Below are 19,637 nucleotides of genomic sequence, written 5' to 3'. Positions count from 1 at the left end.
AAAGTGCTCGTCCAGACACTCCCTGTCACAAAGACTGCAACTCCTCAGCACCAGTCGTTGTCAAAACCCACTCCAGCAATCCTGCCACTGCAGCTTAGCCCACAGTCAACAGGTCCCTGGACACAATGTGATAATTTCAAGACTGTCACTTTCATTGCACTTTCTATCATGGCCTTGTGCTTCAAGTGTCCATCCACCTGTGAAATGCAATGGGTAGAGTATCATCTCTTCGGCAGTCCCTCAAGAATAACTGACCGTTTTTTTAGATTATGAGGACACCCAGTCCTCATTTATGGTCATTTAGAAATGCATGCATGCATTAAGAAATGATACAATGTTCCTCCAGAGTGATATCACAAAAAAACAAGACAAACCAAAGACTAACACTGACAGGACCACATAATTATAACATATAGTTACAGCAGTGCAAAGCAATACCATAATTTGATAAAGAGCAGATCATGGGAATGGTAAAAAAAAAAGTCTCAAAGTTCCGATTGACTCCCGATAGCCCCCGAAAGCAGACGGCAGAAGGGAGAAACTCTCTCTGCCATAAACCTCCAGGCACCGACAACTGTCGATGCATTGGAAGCACCTGACCACAGCCGACAGAGTCCATCTGAAAACTTAGAGCCTCTGACCAGACCTTTGACACCGAGCACTGAGCACCATCTCTGCAGAGCGCTTTGACCCCGTCCTGGCCGCCGAGCAACAAGCAAAGCTGAGGATTCAGGGCCTTCCCCTCCGGAGATTCTGGATCACACAGTAGCAGCGGCAGCGAAAAAGGCATTTCAGAAGTTTCTCCAGATGTTCCTCCGTTCTCTCACATCTGTCTGTCTCCATCATATCGGGACTGTGCACGGCATCCTACTTGACAGATTACAGATATCATTCACCGGAGTGACCACGCAAGCTGCGTCGTGCCGCCATCTTCTCCTCCTCCACTCCACTCCAGTCTGCATTCTCCAATGTGGCCAATGGTTTGGGCAGCATTCAGCTGAATGGAGCGTGGTAGTCTGATGCGAATACATGATTTACACTCCCCCCACCCCACCTCACTATTTCCACCATCAGGTTATTTAGAAAACCTTACCTAAACCTACACTCCAATCCTCTGGCTCATTATGGTGTTCACGGTTCTTTCTAGCAGTTCCCTTTACCCCAATGAGCCTCACCATTAACCAAGGGGTCCATGGACCCCAGGTTGGTACCCCTGTTTTAGACAAACATATGAATTTGCAAGCAATGGATATGGATCATATTAAGGCAGAAGAGAGATTTAGTTCAATTTGGCATCACATTGACACAAATATCGTGGGCCATAGAGCTTGATCCTGTGTTCTATTTCAGAATCAGAATCAGGTTTATTATCATTGGCATGTGTCATGAAATTTGTTAACTTAGCATCAGCAGTTCAATGCAATACATAATATAGAAAAAAAATAATATTTTCAATGTTTTCATGCCAGAAGGATATACAGATTCCAAACTGAAATTGAACTTCAGGCCCAACATCCTCGAAGATCACATCCTACTCAAGTTCCCAATTCAGGAAAGGGAGATTGATAATTAAAAGAAAAGTAGAAGGATAAACATACCTTTAATAATGTGATTAGGTAGCTACGGAACATCAAAAAATAGTTCTAATTTTTTCCTCTCATGGTATAGGATACATTTGCCTCCAATATGGTCTTATGGCCTCCGGCCTCCAGATTGTGAGCTTAGTAAGTCACTTTGAGCCAAATGAAATAGGTATAGTGCAATAGAATTTCTGGTCCTCAGAGCCAAAATGAGGGTGCTTTTCCCAAACTCAGTGAAACGACATTAAATACTATAATTTGATGTGGATTTTTCTAGCCTTCATAGTGAGCATGTTCCATAGTTCTCAGTATAATGCTGACACATTGAGGTACTCATTCTCACCAGTTTATTGAATTTATTAGAAGCAGATGATGCTAATGATCTGACTGACCGAGTTATTTGTAGAGAGGATGCTTGCAGCTGACAGGAAGATATTGAACAGGTTGAAATGGATGTACAGCAGATCCGATAATATAAGAAACAAGCAAGCACTACATCTTTGGCATTGAGATGGTATGCCTGCCTTTGATATTGGAACTGTAAAAATCCCAAATGACGTACTTGGAAATCTGATAATCTATCTGATAACGGACAATTTTGCTGCACAGAAGGGCAATATATGTGACTGATTAGTCATTTTGGATTCTTGATGAGCAGATACGATGACGACTCCTATCTACTGACTCCAGATAATTCTTTAAATTAATGCAGTAGCATTAAATTTGATTAGGGAGCTTAAGGTAAAGGAACCGTTAGGAGTCAGTGACCATATTATACTAGAATTCACCCTGCAGTTTGAGAGGGAGAAGTTAAAGTCAGATGTATCAGTATTAGAGTTCAGTAGAGGAAATTAAAGAGAATGAGAGAAGAGCTGGCCAAAATTGATTAGAAGGGGACACTATCAGGGATGATAGCAGGACAACAATGGCTGGAGTTTCTGGGAGCAATTCAGAAGGTGCAGGATAGATACATTACAAAGTTGAAAATGTATTCTAAAGGGAGGATGAGGCAACTATGAATGACAAGGAAAATCCAATACAACATAAAAACAAAAGAGAGGGCATATAAAATAGCAAAATTTAGAAGGACTCTAGAGGAATTGAAGCTTTTAAAAATAACAGAAAGCAATTAAAAAACCATGAGGAGAGAAAAGAAAAATATGAATGTAAGCTAGGCAATAATATAAAGTGGATACCAAAAGTTATTTCAGATATATAAATAATAAAAAAAGGATAAGAGTGGTTATTGGATCAGTTGAAAATGACACTGGAGAGGTAGTAATGGGGGATAAAGAAATGGCAGACGAACACAATAAGTATTTTTATCAGTCTTCACATTGGAAGACACTAGCAGTATGCCAGAGAGTTGGAGTTTCGGACAGAAGTGAATGTTCTTCTTAGGAGAAGGTGCTTGGGAAGCTGAAATATCTGAAGGTAGATGGTAGATAAGCTACCTGAACCAGATGGACCTCACCCAAGCACTTTGAAAGAGGTAGCTGAAGAGATTGTGGAGGTATTAGTAATGACCTTTCAAGAGTCACTAGATTCTGGAGTAGTTCCAGAGGACTGGAAAACTGAAAATATCACTCCAATCTTTACGCTTGGAGGGATGCAGAAGAAAGGAGTTTATAAGCCAGTTAGCCTGATATCAGTGTTGGAGTCAATTATTAAGGACGAGGTTTTGGGGTACTTGGAGGTACATGATAAAGTAGGCAAAAAGTCAGATTTCCTTAAGGGGAAATCTTGCCTGACAAATCTGTTGGAATTCTTTGAGGAAATAACAGGCAGAAGAGACAAAGGAGTCAGAAGATATTGTTTACTTGGATTTTCAGGAGGCCCTTTACAAGTTGTTGCACATGAGGCTGCTTCGCAAGGTAGGAGCCATGGTATTACGGGATTACGATTGGCTCTCTGGCAGGAGGCAAAGAGTAGGAATAGAGGAGGCCTTTCTGGTTGGCTGCCAGTGACCAGTGATGTTCTGCAGGGGTTGGTATTGTAACTGCTTCTTTTCACTTTATATTTCAATGATTTGGATGATGGAATTGATGGATTTGTGGCCAAGCTTTGGATAATATGAAGATAGATGAAGGAGCGGATAGTGTTGAGGAAGCAGAAAGTCTGCAGAAGGATTTGGACAGATTGGGAGATAGTAAAAAGCAAACTGTGAATGAAAGTTAGAAAACTTCAGAAACTGGAAATCCGAAATGAAAACTCAAAGTGCTGGAAACCCTCAACAGGTTTGGCAGTATCTGTGGAAAGAGAAACAGTTAATGTTTTAGGTATAAGATCCTTTGTCAAAACTGATCAAAGTCCTAGACCCAAAATGCTTGCTGTTTCTCTTTCCACAGATGGTGCCTGGCATGACAAATTTCTTTTCTTTTCAAATCTTTTTATTGTATATATAGGAAAAATAACATGAGTACATCGAAGTAACAACACTTACAATGCCTCAAAAAAAACCATCATCTTAAAGAATGAAAACAAAATTTTGTGATAACAAAAAAAACCTACTAAGTAGAAAAGTGAGAAAAAAAAGAGAAACCGTTAGGTATACAACCCTGGAGCCATGCGTCATACAAAAAGCTTCTAAAAGTAAACATCAAACCGCCAGCAAGAAAAGAAAATATACTAAAAGAATTTACAATTAGATCGTAGAAAAATTATATCACTTAACTCAAATAATAATAACGAGCAAATGAGCCCCATCTTTTCTCAAAATCAAATAAAGGTTCAAAGGTTCGACTTCTAATTTTCTCCAAACTAAGACATAGCATCACTTGAGAGAACCATTGTGACAAAGTGGGAGCTGTTGTATCCTTCCACTTCAACAAAATGGCCCTCCTAGCTATCAATGTAACAAATGCAGTAACATGTTGGTCGGACACAGAAATGCCATGAATATTTTGAGGAACTATTCCAAAAAGCACAGTTAATTTATTAGGTTGTGAATTAATTTTAAGTGCTTTAGAAATTGTTGAGAAAACCGACTTCCAGAACTGTTCAAATATAGAACAAGACCAAAACATATGTGTCAGTGTAGCTATCTCAGTTTTACATCTATCACAATGACTATCAACATTAGGAAAGATTTTAGAAAGTCTCTCAAATTTTATCAGCATTTTTGGATTTTATAATTAGGTCACTGTCCTGTCGAAACTGGAGAGTCACTTGGGCTCTTGTTAAGTTGTATTTTTCCTACTAACACCCTGAGAAAGTGTGATGTATTTCAAGAAGGGATTTAATTTGTTCTTTACAGACAAACAGAAGGAAAGAAATTTGTTTTCAACCAAAGTTAAAGGCAGACATATTAAAACAACTGTTTTAAACAAACTCTTTATAAACCCTGCCCATAATACATTCCTTACATTATCTAGCAATACATTCTCTAACAGTACGCTTCTGCTTCTTTGCATACTTCCACTAGCCCAGAGCACACTCTCTAGCCATAAAACTCTATGACTAACACCCTGCCTGTAGTACACCCTGCCGCAATATATTTCTTTCTATGCACTCTCTAGCTAAAGAACTCCCTCGCTTCACACTTTGCCTGTAACATGTTCCTCTAGATATCCATTCAGTAGTTATAAATCTCTGCTACCTGTAGCATGCTGTTAGTACACCCTGTCACTTATGTAACTCATCTGCTACACTTCGTGGCAGATTGTGTTGCTTGACCAAGCCGAATGAAAAATTCCTGCTATTTGCATACTCTGTCTTTCTACATTTCCATTTCCAACTGGACTCAAAATATATTTGCAAACTGAACCCACAAGACAGAGTCCATACACTAATGGATTATAGACAACACATTGTAAAGATACAATATGTAAAGACACTTCCTCTGCATTCAAAATTTACAGACGCAACTCACATTGCACTTAGTGTTTATGGACTCCACCTTTTGTACACTTGTTATTAACAGACCTACCTCCTTTCTAGTCACTATTTACAGACACCACCTGCTACACAGTCACTATTTACAGTGTCCACTCATTATATTCTTGCTATTTACAAACTCCATTTGCTATGTGTTCACTATTTACAGATCCTATCCACTATACACATGTATTCAGGCTCCCTCATTGTACAATCTGTATGTACAGACTCCACTGGCTATTTGCAGAATCAACACTTCACATACTCACTATTTACAGACCCCATCCTTCATCACTTACTACTTACAGAGACCAACACTGTATACACTTCCACGTCATATACGCTCAGTATATACAGTACACACCCTATTTACTGGATGACTGATGCAATCTGCTAGATACTCACTAGTCACAGACTTCACGGGCTACTTTACAGAATCCACTCATTGCACACAAACTATTGACAGACTCCATCCCTCATACACTCACAGTTCACAAAGCCAACATATGACACTGTTTACAAATTCCATCTGTGATACACTTACTATTTACAGATCTGCTCCCTATACCAAGCTAACCCCAGGCTACAGACATCAGATTTATGGACATCTCTACATACAAGTGAGCTCCCGTAATACTGCTAAATGCGAAACGCTGATGTGCATATGTATGTTTGTTCTTTCAAATGGAAAAATTATGTTATTCTCTCTTTCACTCCCATGGGGAGTAGGGGGAGGGTTGATACTCTTGTTGCTGGCTGTGCATGGGAGGGTTGAGGGGGACTTTGGGGTTCAAATATTTTCTGTCATTCACTCTTTGGGTTTTTTTTCTGTTTTGTGGATATCTGTGAAAAGTAAGAATTTCAGGATTTTACTGTATGCATTCTCTGATATTAAATTAAACCATTAGTACGTTACACACAGTTCTGGTCACTCCATGATAGGAGGGATGTTGAGGATTTGGAAAGGGTGCGGAAGAGGTTTACCACAATGCTGCCTGGTTTAGACAGCATGTGCTATCATGTTTTATTCTGGAGATCAGGAGACTGGAGGGAGAGCTGATGGAGGTTTACAAGATTATGAGATGCACAGATAGAGTGGACAGAGAGTATCCGTATTCCAGGATTGAAATGTCTAATACCAGAGGGTGTGCATTGAAGGTGAGAGGGGGTGGCTTCAAGAGGGATGTGAAGGGTAAGTCATTTGCTCAGAGAGTTGTGGATTCCTGGAATGCGTTGCCTGGTATGGTGTAGAGGCAAATACATTAGGGCCTTTTAAGACATGTTTGGATAGGTACATGCATGTAAGGAAGATGGAGGGATATGGACATAGCGTAGGTAGGAGGGATAGTGTTTGGGTGTCTTTGATTTGCTTCTTAGCTGCTTTTGCACAACATTGCAGGCAAAGTGGCCTGTTCCTATGTGTTTTAGTAATTGTTCTTTCTTATCAGTCTATCTGCTTTTCATGTCATTCGTTCCAAGACCACTGTGATATGGTAACATAGCGAGTGTGTTTTTGTGTATTTTTCAACAAACGAACAACATCAGCTTATGGATGTCTGCAAAAGTGGAAGCCATTCGTTACCCTGAGGCTCCCTATGCAAGTTCCACCCACTGAATACTCATTATCAAAAACCTTCCTCTGCCATAGAGTCATCTGATATGTAAATTAACATTAATACCTGTGTTTGTATTTTGATGGGCATCATACAACATGAATGTAGCACACCATTAAAATGAAGGCAGTTAATAAAATAATTTACTTCATTAATTATATCATGCTTCAGGGTAATTGATGATAAACATGCAGCCACAATATAGACTGTTTTATATATGATCGTTGCAGCAGCTTTCCTATCTAGCATATTTCTGATTAGATTACCAAAGTGGAAGCTGCTCGTTGGTAGTCAGGAAGTGAAAAAGGCTTGTTAAACATCACATGCTGCACAGCATTGAAGGTTCCTGTTTTTCAGCCCGTAGTTGTCTTTCATTCAGTTTGTTGCAGCAAGTAACCTTTCCACCTCCATGTTACCATGGAACAGAACCAGCTGTGAAGCAAGGTTTGCCCTGCAGTGGAAATCTCAGCAGGTTTGTGTTCATGGAACATTTCACTGTGCTGACACAGTGCCACCAGCTGTCAATAGGCAATTTATTATTCATTCTTTTCCTTCAGAATTGTCATCAGTTCTGTTTGATAGGTTCCACCTCTGGCTGCTGCCGCTAATGTTGTCAGATTTTTCTGTTAAATTTGGACAATTGCCAGACCAAGCCAAAAATAAATTTCCAGCTCCATACCTACCTCTTTAGACAGAAGGCTTTTAAGTCCTGGTAACTTCAAAATTTCATTCCATGCGTGATGTTAAAATATGCTTTGTCTGGTGGTTTGTATAATCCTGGAGTCACTGGCCCATTTCACATCCTGCACAGAACAGAGTGGGGTTAGAGCCCGACTAATGGTGTGTTAGTTAACTGTCAAAAGGTGTACCTATAAATAACTACGTAGGAACAGAAATAGGTACATTCTGCAGTGACAAAAAAGATTTACAGACTGCTTTCTGAGGAAGAAAATAAGATCAATATATAAGAACGAATTGCCAATGATGTTAATATCTGAGTAATCATAAAATATTCATCATCCTAGGGGATTATCTTGATGATGTGAGGTGCAGAGCTACATTCAGAATCAATCTGGAGGCTTGCATCATCAGTAACAGGCCACGGGAAAAACTTGTAGAGGACAAAATTACAAGGCACACAGCAAACAAAGTTGCAGTTCATGTTTTTGGATGGCATGGGGTGGGAGTCATTGAGGACAAACGCAGTGTACGGCCTGTGCCACACGCACAAAATGCTGGAGGAATTCTGCGAGTCAGGCAGCATCTATGGAGGAGAACAAATAGTCAACGTTTCAGGCCGAGGGGAATCAGAGGGAGGCAAAGGGCAGGTAAGTACAAGAGAAGGGTACTGGAAGGTAACCGGAATGATGATTGGAAAATGAAAGAAGGACTGAGGAGTGGGGAAGAAATTACTGGTAGTTAGAGAAATCAATGTTCATGCCATTTGCTTGGAGCTACCTAAATGGAGTATTGCTCCTCGAACTTGAGTTTGGTCTTATCATGGCATTAGAGGACTGACATATCGGGTCCCCTCCTCCTTCCCTTTCTTCTGTGATCTACTATCCCACCTAATCAAATTCTTTCTTCTTCAACCCTTTACCTCTTCCACCTATCACCTCCCTGCTTTTTTTTGTAATTTATTTTTTATTGAAGTTCATCATCAAACAAACATTTCCATAAGATGTATTTCCGATATTGTACATATATATCATATAATCATATTTGCCACAAATCTCAACATAATATTTATCTGAGGTATACACCTATAGAAAAGAGAGGAAAGAAAGAACAAGCAAAAGGAGAAAACTATATACAAATAGCGAGTGATTTTTTTTACAACATATTCATTGATTTGTGAGAATAAAATCAGGCCTATGAGGTGTTATGTAGTTGAACCATTTTTCCCAATATGAACCAAATTGTTCCAACTTATGATTAACAGATGCTGTTATCTTCTCTATTTTGTAAATGTCCATTGTAATTTCCATCCATACATTTAAAGTTGGGCACTCCTGTGATAACAATTTCCTGGTAAGAGTCTTTTACCAGCCACCAGCAGTACATTCATTAAATATTTATCTCTTTTCAACCATTCTTGAGGTACATACCCAAAATATATGGTTTTACTTTCTAAGAGTATTTCTCATTTAAAAATGTCTTGTAGGGCATTGTGTATCCCACTCTAATAGTCTGGGATAATGGGGCAATCCCAGAAAATATGATGATGGTTTGCATTTTGATTTCCACAATTTCTCCAGCATACTGAGGTTACTATCATAATGGGATTTCTGAGAGGGTATAATAAAATATCTTATCAAGTTTTTCCATCCAAACTCTCTCCATTTCTGTGAACTGGTACACTTCCATTGATACCTCCATATTATTGTCCAGTCTTCCTCAGATATAATTATCCCTCCTTCCTTCTCCCATTTTGTTTTAATGTATGAAGTCGAATGTGTTTTAAGATTTGGCAAACCCTTATACACGGTTGAAATGATTCTACTACCGTTACCTGAATTATATGCTTTTCTAAATAGCTCTATCAAACATGTACTTGCCTTGGTTACATTTCTAACCCTCCTATTAACACACTGTCACATCTGTAGATATTGATAAAAGTCTTGTTTTTCCAATAAGTGTTTCTGTTTAAGCATTTCAAAACTGAACAGTGTTCCTTCTTTCATTATATTGCAAACAACTGTTATTCCTTTAGCTGTCCAGTCCTTAAATCGAGCATCCTGCTTATTCAGATTAAAATCCGAGTGACACACATCAAAGTTGCTGGTGAACGCAGCAGGCCAGGCAGCATCTCTAGGAAGAGGTACAGTCAACGTTTCGGGCCGAGACCCTTCGTCAGGACTAACTGAAGGAAGAGCTAGTAAGAGATTTGAAAGTGGGAGGGGGAGGGGGAGATCCAAAATGATAGGAGAAGACAGGAGGGGGAGGGATGGAGCCAAGAGCTGGACGGGTGATTGACAAAAGGGATATGAGAGGATCATGGGACAGGAGGCCCAGGGAGAAGGAAAGGGGCGGGGGGAACCTAGAGGATGGGCAAGGGTATAGTCAGAGGGACAGAGGGAGAAAAAGGAGAGACAGAGAGAAAGAATGTGTGTATATAAATAAATAACGGATGGGGTACAAGGAGGAGGTGGGGCATTAGCGGAAGTTAGAGAAGTCCATGTTCATGCCATCAGGTTGGAGGCTACCCAGATGGAATATAAGGTGTTGTTCCTCCAACCTGAGTGTGGCTTCATCTTTACAGTAGAGGAGGCCGTGGATAGACACTTACTAGTGTGACCACGTGGATTTTCTCTTACTAGCTCTTCCTTCAGTTAGTCCTGACGAAGGGTCTCGGCCCGAAACGTTGACTGTACCTCTTCCTAGGGATGCTGCCTGGCCTGCTGCGTTCACCAGCAACTTTGATGTGTGTTGCTTGAATTTCCAGCATCTGCAGAATTCCTTGTGTTTACGTTTTTAAAATCCGAGCGATATGCACACCATTTAAGAATTGCAATGTCTCTCTCTATTTTATATTCTTTTATAATAGTTTTCCATATTTTAAGAGTCCATTTCACCCACGGGTTGTCAATACTATTTATGTAACTCTGTAGGTTGTTATCAGCCAAAATTGCCTGTATGGGGATGGAAAGTATCCCCTTCTCAATGTTTTTCCATTGAGCATCATATGATGGGTTGCACCAGCATATCACAGCTCTCAACTGTGCTGCAAAATAATAATCTCTAAGAGAAGGTAGGCCCCATCTCCCCTTTTCCTTGGCTAATTGCAAAGTTTTGAGACGAACTCTAGGCCTTTTACTTTGACATATGTATCTTGCTAACATTTTGTTCCATTCATTGAATTGATTCTGATTAACCTCTATTGGTAGGGTCTGAAAGAGATATAATAGTCTGGGCAATATATTCACTTTAATAGATTCAGTCCTTGAACTGAGACTAAAAGAAGGAATTAGGTTCTATCTTGCTATATCTTCCTTAATTTTTTTATATATAGGCTGATAATTGCATTCTGATAATTTTGACAAATCTTTTGGCATAATGATGCCCAAATATTTGAAAAACTCTGTTTGCCATGCCCAGGACCTCCCTGCTTCTTAGTTCATCCCCCTTTCCCCACTCATCCACCTTCCCCATCACTTGGTTTCACCTATCAACTGCAGCCTTGTACTCCTCCCCTCCCCCTCCTTCTTAATCTTGCTTCTGCCCCCTTGCTTTCCAGTCCTAATAAAGTGTCTTGGCCCGAAAGTTTGGCCCCTGTACAGATGGTGCCTGACTTGCTGAGTATTTTCTATGTGTCGGTCAGGGTTTCCAACATCTGCGGAATCTCTTCTGTTAATATAAGATCTCTACTGTCAAAACATATTAGTTACTCCAAAGCATGACGCATGCAGTAGTGTTTGCTGATCATGGAACAACCTTTCCATCACACAAATTAGTTCACGGCTGAATGAAATCCATTATTGTTGATGGCATAGTGCATTCATCTGGATCAAGCAGAGGTCATCCTTGGAGTGAATGGGACAAATGGTCTCAATTTTTCTGTGTTACCTTCCATTTTCATTGTGGCCTTAGATCTTGCTTCTCCAAACATGTTCAAATGGAAGAGTTGTATTATTGATGAATGTTTAAAAAGGTCTACTATTCATCAGCCAAAGCACTTTGGTGGAAATTATGAACATCTAGCTGCTCTTACTGAAATAATAGTCTGAATTTGCAAGAGTCCACTATAATATGGGAACATAAAATGGGGATGAAGAAATTTCAGCAGCTCAGTTTCAAAAGTAATTTTAGTTACCTGGCCGACCATATAGCCAGTGTTCTCCCAAAAGCTCAGAGTTAGTGGTGGCACCAAAAAAAAACATCTGCGTGTACTTGACTTTTTACTTAAAATAACAATGTACACTAAACCATATAACTATATAACAATTACAGCATGGAAACAGGCCATCTCAGCCCTTCTGGTCCGTGCTGAACTCTTACTCTCACCTAGTCCCACCGACCTGCACTCAGCCCATAACCCTCCATTCCTTTCCTGTCCATGTATCTATCCAATTTAACTTTAAACGACAACATCGAACCTGCCTCAACCACTTCTGCTGGAAGCTCATTCAACACAGCTACCACTCTCTGAGTAAAGAAGTTCCCCCTCATGTTACCCCTGAACTTTTGCCCTTTAACTCGCAACTCATGTCCTCTTGTTTGAATCTCCCCCACTCTCAATGGAAAAAGCCTATCCACGTCAACTCTATCTATCCCCCTCATAATCTTAAACACCTCTATCAAGTCCTCCCTCAACCTTTTACGCTCCAAAGAATAAAGACCCAACTTGTTCAACCTTTCTCTGTAATTTAGGAGATGAATATCAGGGACGACTAATTCAGACTAATACAGATTTCAGGCATCAATAGATACAGCAGAAGAATAACTGTCAAAACTTGTGGATTAGAACTGCAGCAGCACAATTTGGTATTTGTTCTATTACATCCAGTCTTTAATGATAGGATGTTATTCCCTTATTTTGTAAATGACTAAATAAATAATTCAATGTTTAATATGCGGTTCGATAGTTATCTTATTATTCTGCATGGAATAGTCTAGCCATGGAACGCCCCTGAGCTCCAAAGAGCAAACAAGGAAGCTGTTCTTGAACTATAGAATGGTTGTTCAGATTATGTTACAGTTAATCCAATCAAACTGGTTTTGCTTTGACTGTTAAATTTATAGGATTGTTCAAAGTGCACTTTTTATCAAAGTATGTACAAATTATACAACCTTGAGATTTGTCAACTTACAGGCAGCCACAAAATAAGAAATCCAAAAGAACACATTAAAAAAACGACCAACAAACACTCAATGTGCAGAGAGAGAGAGAAAAAACACCAATCATGCAAACAATAAAAGCAAGCAGCTGTATTCAGAACAGAAGTGTTGCTTGCTCTTATTGTCCGCACGGTTTGTGTTTTTAGTGACAAAGCAAAAGGATGATTGGTACACACAGAACGTAACCTCAATAATATCCGAGAATTGACCATAAAACATAGGAATAAAAGTAGGCCATTCGGCCCATCGAGTCTGCTCTGTAATTCAGTCAAGGCTGATATATTATCCTCGACCTCATTCTTCTGCCTTCTCTCCATAACCATTGATGCACTTACTAACAGGAACCTTCTGAGGCTGTGCCCTCTGGTCCCAGACTCCCCCACTATTGGAAACATCCTCTCCACATCCACTCCAACTGGGTCTTTCAATATTTGATTAGTTTCAAGAGGATCACCCCTCATTGTTCTAAACTCCTGCAAATATAGGCCCAGAGTCATCAGACGCTTTCATACATTAACCCTTTCATTCTCAAGATGAAAGTGTTTCTTTTGTGACCCTCTCCAGTGCCAACACATCCTTTCTTAGATAAGGAACCCAAAACTGCTTACAGCACTCCAAATGTGATCTGAACAATACGTTATAAAGCCAAAGGAATAATAGAAAACTAGGAGTTATACAGTTTTAGAAAGAAATACTTGAGGTTGATGAGCACTGGGTAAAGTAATCGAAAGTTGAACGTTGAATGTGCACAATGATGCAGAATGGTTGGAGTGTCCCTATCACATTTCCCAAAGAGGTAGTGATTGTTAGCTGAAATGACTACCGTAAATTACTCCCAGTGAAAGTGGATAGTTGGAAAATTCATGTGTGGTGGTGTTAATGGGCATGTGTGAGAGAATAGGTTATAAGGAATTAAGAGGGTAATGGGATTACTAATGGAATTGCTCTGAGAGCTGACAGAGACTCAGTGGGATAAATGATCTTCTCAATCATAAGAATGTAATTATATAAAATATAGGTTATCACCTCAGTATAGTCTTAATTTCCGTTCTTAAAAAAAATCAACACCACATGTAGCAAACCTGTTTCTAATGGCTTACAGCTTATGGTATTGTTGGATTTTGAATTTAATTATATGCTTAATGAATCTTTTATGTCCATGCATCAGAAATACTTCGGAATCAGAAATACTTCAGAATAATCAACAAATGGAAATAGCAAGCCAACATAAATCAGTACACAGGGACAGTAAATTTAATAAAGGATCTGTGAATCCTTTACCATCTCCCTACCATCCATCGAGGACATTTATCAGGAGCTCTGCGTACACAGGGCCCTTAGCATTCTCAAGGATCCTAGCCATCCATCCAGCATCCTCTTTGACATTTTACCATCTAACAGCAGATACTGATGCATAAAGACAAGAACAGTCAAGATGGAAAAAGTTTCTCCCCAGGCCATTAGGCTTCTGAACACATTGCCCCTTTGCAATCAAGGTGTCACCGGTTAATTTGTTCACCGCCCTACAGTATTTAATTTTTGCACTTTGTTTTGTTTTTTATACATAATTCATTTGTAAATTTTATTCTTATTTTCCCAAGTTATTGTGGGGTATAGGTTTGTTCTGTGCACTACTATACTTTACACCATGGTTCAGAGAACGATTGTCTCGTTTGACAGTATACATGTGTATAGTTACAATAAACTTCACGTCACTGGACAAATGATCAAAGTCACAGATGGGAGGAAATGCCGCCTGAATCTCCAGAATACGAGATGCACTGGTAAAATGAGCTTCTGCATTGTGGCATCCAACACATTGATGTCAATATGAAATAGGAACATTAGTTGTTGATAGAGTCATTGTCATGGAATACTAGAGCACAAAAACAGACACTTCAGCCCATCTAGTCCATGTCAAACTACAATTCTGCCTAGTACCATTGACCTGATTCTGGACCATAGCCCTCCATTCCCCCCCCCCCCCATCCATGTGTTTATCCAAATTTCACTTAAATGTTGAAACTGAGCCACATCCACCACTTCTGCTGGCAGCTCGTTCCACACGCTCACCACCCTCTGAGTGAAGAAGTTGCCCCACATGTTCTTCTTAAATATTTCACCTTCCACCCTTAACCCATGACCTCTAGTTCTAATCTCACCCAACCTCCATGGAAAAAAACCTGCTTAAGTTTACCCAACCTTATTGAATGTTACAGTAATTGCTGCCTCTACTCCCACTCTTCATGCTCAGAGCCTCTTTAAGAAACACTCTCTTGTTATTTAAAAATATTTGTGATTATTTTCTTTAAAAATTAACTAATCATTCTGTGTTTGCAATTCAATATCATTATAGGAAATTTGATAAGACTTACTGAAATATGATATGCATTATATACTTAATAGTAAGCAGGTTAATTATCTATTAATGAACATTTAGTCTCGGTAAAACTCAATGCTTCTCATGTTGTTCTGTGAACAGTGGAAGCACTGCACCTTGGAACATTGATGGCAGCTCATGGCTATTTCTTCCCAATCTCAGACCATGTCCTGACGTTGAAAGATGATGGAACTTTCTACAGATTCCAGGTGGGCTGATACAAATCAATCGCTGAAGTACAAAACTAAGATGTTTTTTAGTTAACTTGGCTTATAATCTATGGTAAATCTGCTGCACTTTTAATTGTAGTAACAACTTCCATTAAGTGCTTTCCACTTTACAGAAATATCCCAGAATGTTATAAGGTTAGGAAGTGCGTCCAATATATTGATAGATGACCAAAAAGAATATTAAGCATCTTAAAGGAAGAAAGAAGAGAGGTAGAGATATTAAAGGTGTGGATTCTGAAGCTCTGACAAGTGAAGGCATAATGGTTAATGATGGTGCAATTCAATTTGGAGGTGTTCAGGCAGACAGAGTTATAACACAGATATCCTGCAGGGTTTAGGGCTAGAGGAGATTGAGATATGCAGGACTGAGACCATTGTGCAATTTGAAAGAAAAGAAAGGTATTTTTAAATTGAAATGTTACTTAACAGGAAACCAGGTCCATCAGCAAGTACAGGGTAATTGAATGGCAAATTTTAAGGAGCAATTGTTTGGAGGAGCAACAGATTTGAAGCAATTGAGTGCAGAAGGGGAGGGGTGTCACCCAGGGAGTGCTTTGAAATGTCATGTCTAGAGATAGAAATGTGTGGGAAAAGGGGTTCAGCAGGAGATAGTTCAGATGGGGAAGGTGAAGTCACAGAGGAGGAATTAAAGGAACAGGATGAAGTCAAAGAGCAGGTATTCCCAAGACTATAAGAAATAAGGATAAGCCTGTTCCACTGTTCAGTAGAATTATGGCTGATCTTCTCCCTCAGCTCCACTTTGCAAAGCATAATTTGGAATCAGATATGACACAAAAGTGAGAACAATCTGGTTCAGGTTCAGAAAGTTGTCAGTGAAGTGAGTAGAGCCAATGATAAGAGAATAGAGTATATATGAGAAATGAAAGACCAATGTTTGGTTCTTACCAATGGGATAATAAGATCATCAGGAAGCGATAGATTCCCTTTATTGTAATTAAAAACAGAGTAGAACCAATGGCTGTGCACAGCAGGGTATCTTGAATAAGATTAATTGATCTGTTAATTTGTATTTTATGGTAACACACCAATCAGAATTGTTGTTCCTTCATCGCCAATGAGTCTACTGCTTGGAACTTCCAACCCAACAACATTGTGAAAATGATTTCTCCAGAAGGAATTCAATGTTTCAAGAAAGTAGCACACCACCAAATTCTTTTGAGTCAGTAACGGACAGGCAATAAATACTCGCCATGCCAGCTATTCTGTAAATGAACCAAAAGCTTTCATAAATTTTAATCCTTTGCTCCATTAACATTGACATATTCTAATGGATTGAGTTAATTTTTGACTGCTTTCCAAAGGCTTTCACTACTTGTCACGCGTTTGCCATTCACAGATTTAATTGGTCCCTTTGCTAAATCCAATTAGGTCTGGGAGAAAACTGTTAAAGAATAAACATAGAATTCAGACTCTCCAGCAGCAGACAAGGCTTAGTACTTCAACTAATATTGAAGATAATATGATCCCTGAGGTTTCATCAGTGTTTGAAGTCTGTGCAATAGACAGAGATCATATGCAAAATAGAATTTTACATCAATGATGTCTAAATGGGATTAGCACACAGTTTGCTATTACATGGAATTTGTCATGGATACAAAAATGCCAAATCTTCACCTGCTGTCTTCTAATCCTGTTTGAAAATGATCCTCCAAAAATCTACCTAGGCCCTGGGATGCGCTCAAATTGACAGCCAGGTTTCAAATTGGCAAACTAAAGCTCATAAGTTAAAGATCAGTTGCTGAGTCAGTCTCCTAGTTATAGATGTAGGCCATTCAGCCCCTCTAGACTCTTATGCTAGTTGATGTGATTGTGGCCAATTTCAATCCTTGCTTAACTTCTTGCTTCAATTCTATATCCATTGGTATCATTGGCTATTAAAAAGCAATTGATTCTATCTTCAAAATTATTAATTGAATGGAATGGGTTTATAGATGTTTTCCAGTATGAATATTTTCCCAATTCCTCATTTGAATGGCCTACTTAGAATACTGAAGTCCAAGATATCCGCATCAGCAAGAAAAGCTTTGCCCACCTATCTGGACCAGCCATGTATGTATCTATGAGAGTACATAGAACAACATAGAACATAGAATAGTACAGCACAGTACAGGCCCTTCGGCCCACAATGTTGTGCCGACGCTCAAACCCTGCATCCATATAACTCCCCACCTTAAATTCCTCCATATACCTGTCTAGTAGTCTCTTAAATTTCACTAGTGTATCTGCCTCCACCACTGACTCAGGCAGTGCATTCCACGCACCAACCACTCTCTGAGTAAAAAACCATCCTCTAACATCCCCCTTGAACTTCCCACCCCTTAACTTAAAGCCATGTCCTCTTGTATTGAGCAGTGGTGCCCTGGGGAAGAGGCACTGGCTATCCACTCTATCTATTCCTCATAATATCTTGTATACCTCTATCATGTCTCCTCTCATCCTTCTTCTCTCCAAAGAGTAAAGCCCTAGCTCCCTTAATCTCTGATCATAATCCATACTCTCTAAACCAGGCAGCATCCTGGTAAATCTCTGTAACCTTTCCAATGCTTCCACATCCTTACTATAGTGAGGCGACAGGAACTGGACACATTACTCCAAGTGTGGCCTAAATAGAGTTTTATAGAGCTGCATCATTACCTCGCGACTTTTAAACTCTATCCCTCGACTTATGAAAGCTAACACCCCATAAGCTTTCTTAATTACCCTATCTACCTGTGAGGCAATTTTCAGGGATCTGTGGACATGTACCCCCAGATCCCTCTGCTCCTCCACACTACCAAGTATCCTGCCATTTACTTTGTACTTTGCCTTGGAGTTTGTCCTTCCAAAGTTTACCACCTCACACTTCTCCGGGTTGAACTCCATCTGCCACTTCTCAGCCCACTTCTGCATCCTATCAATGTCTCTCTGCAATCTTCGACAATCCTTTACCCTATCTACAACACCACCAACCTTTGTGTCATCCGCAAACTTGCCAACCCACCCTTCTACCGCCACATCCAGGTCATTAATAAAAATCATGAAAAGTAGAGGTCCCAGAACCAATCCTTGTGGGACACCACTAGTCACAACACTCCAATCCGAATGTACTCCTTCCACCACGACCCTCTGCCTTCTGCAGGCAAGCCAATTCTGAATCCACCTGGCCAAACTTCCCTGGATCCCATGCCTTCTGACTTTCTGAATAAGCCTACTATGTGGAACCTTGTCAAATGCCTTACCAAAATCCATATAGATCACATCCACTGTACTACACTAATCTATATGCCTGGTCACCTCCTCAAAGAACTCTATCAGGTTTGTCAGACACGATCTGCCCTTCACAAAGCCATGCTGACTGACTGACTGTCCCTGATCATTCTCTAAATGCCCATAGATCCTATCTCTAAGAATCTTTTCCAACAGCTTTCCCACCACAGATATAAGACTCACTGGTCTATAATTATCAGGACTATCCCTACTACCTTTTTTGAACAAGGGGACAACATTCGCCTCCCTCCAATCCTCCAGTACCATTCCTGTAGACAACAAGGACATAAAGGTCCTAGCCAGAGGCTGAGCAATCTCTTCCTTCACCTCATAGAGCAGCCTGGGGAATATTCCGTCAGGCCCCGGGGACTTATCCGTCCTAATGTATTTTAACAACTCCAACACCTCCTCTCCCTTAATATCAACATGCTCCAGAACATCAACCTCACTCATATTGTCCTCACCGTCATCAAGTTCCTTCGCTTTGGTGAATACCGAAGAGAAGTATTCATTGAGGACCTTGCTCACTTCCACACCCTGCAGGAACATCTTCCCACCTTTATCTCTAATCGGTCCTACCTTCACTCCTGTCATCCTTTCGTTCTTCACATAATCGAAGAATGCCTTGGGGTTTTCCTTTACCCTACTCACCAAGGCCTTCTCATGCTCCCTTCTTGCTCTTCTCAGCCCCTTCTTAAGCTCCTTTCTTGCTACCTTATATTCCTCAATAGACCCATCTGATCCTTGCATCCTAAACCTCATATATGCTGCCTTCTTCCACCATGAAGAGTAGGTCAGAGGCTGTATAGCCTGCGTGACTGACTCACCTCCTGATACCAGAGAACATTTCTAC

General features: G+C 40.0%; 1 protein-coding gene across 2 annotated transcripts in view; it reads left to right on the top strand.

Annotated features, from left to right (window-relative positions):
* LOC134350422 (regulator of G-protein signaling 7) overlaps window positions 1-19,637 on the top strand; it is a 514,008-nt gene that overhangs the window by 386,185 nt on the left and 108,186 nt on the right. For both annotated transcript variants that reach the window (XM_063055597.1, XM_063055598.1), the window contains exon 5: window positions 15,390-15,496. In XM_063055597.1, the coding sequence (XP_062911667.1) occupies window positions 15,390-15,496 (107 nt within the window). The remainder of the gene's footprint in view (window positions 1-15,389; window positions 15,497-19,637) is intronic.

Source organism: Mobula hypostoma, chromosome 8, assembly GCF_963921235.1.
Source record: "Mobula hypostoma chromosome 8, sMobHyp1.1, whole genome shotgun sequence".
Classification (NCBI taxonomy): Eukaryota; Metazoa; Chordata; class Chondrichthyes; order Myliobatiformes; family Myliobatidae; genus Mobula; species Mobula hypostoma.
Note: the sequence above shows the minus strand (reverse complement) of the source record. Positions and strands in the feature narration are given on the sequence as shown.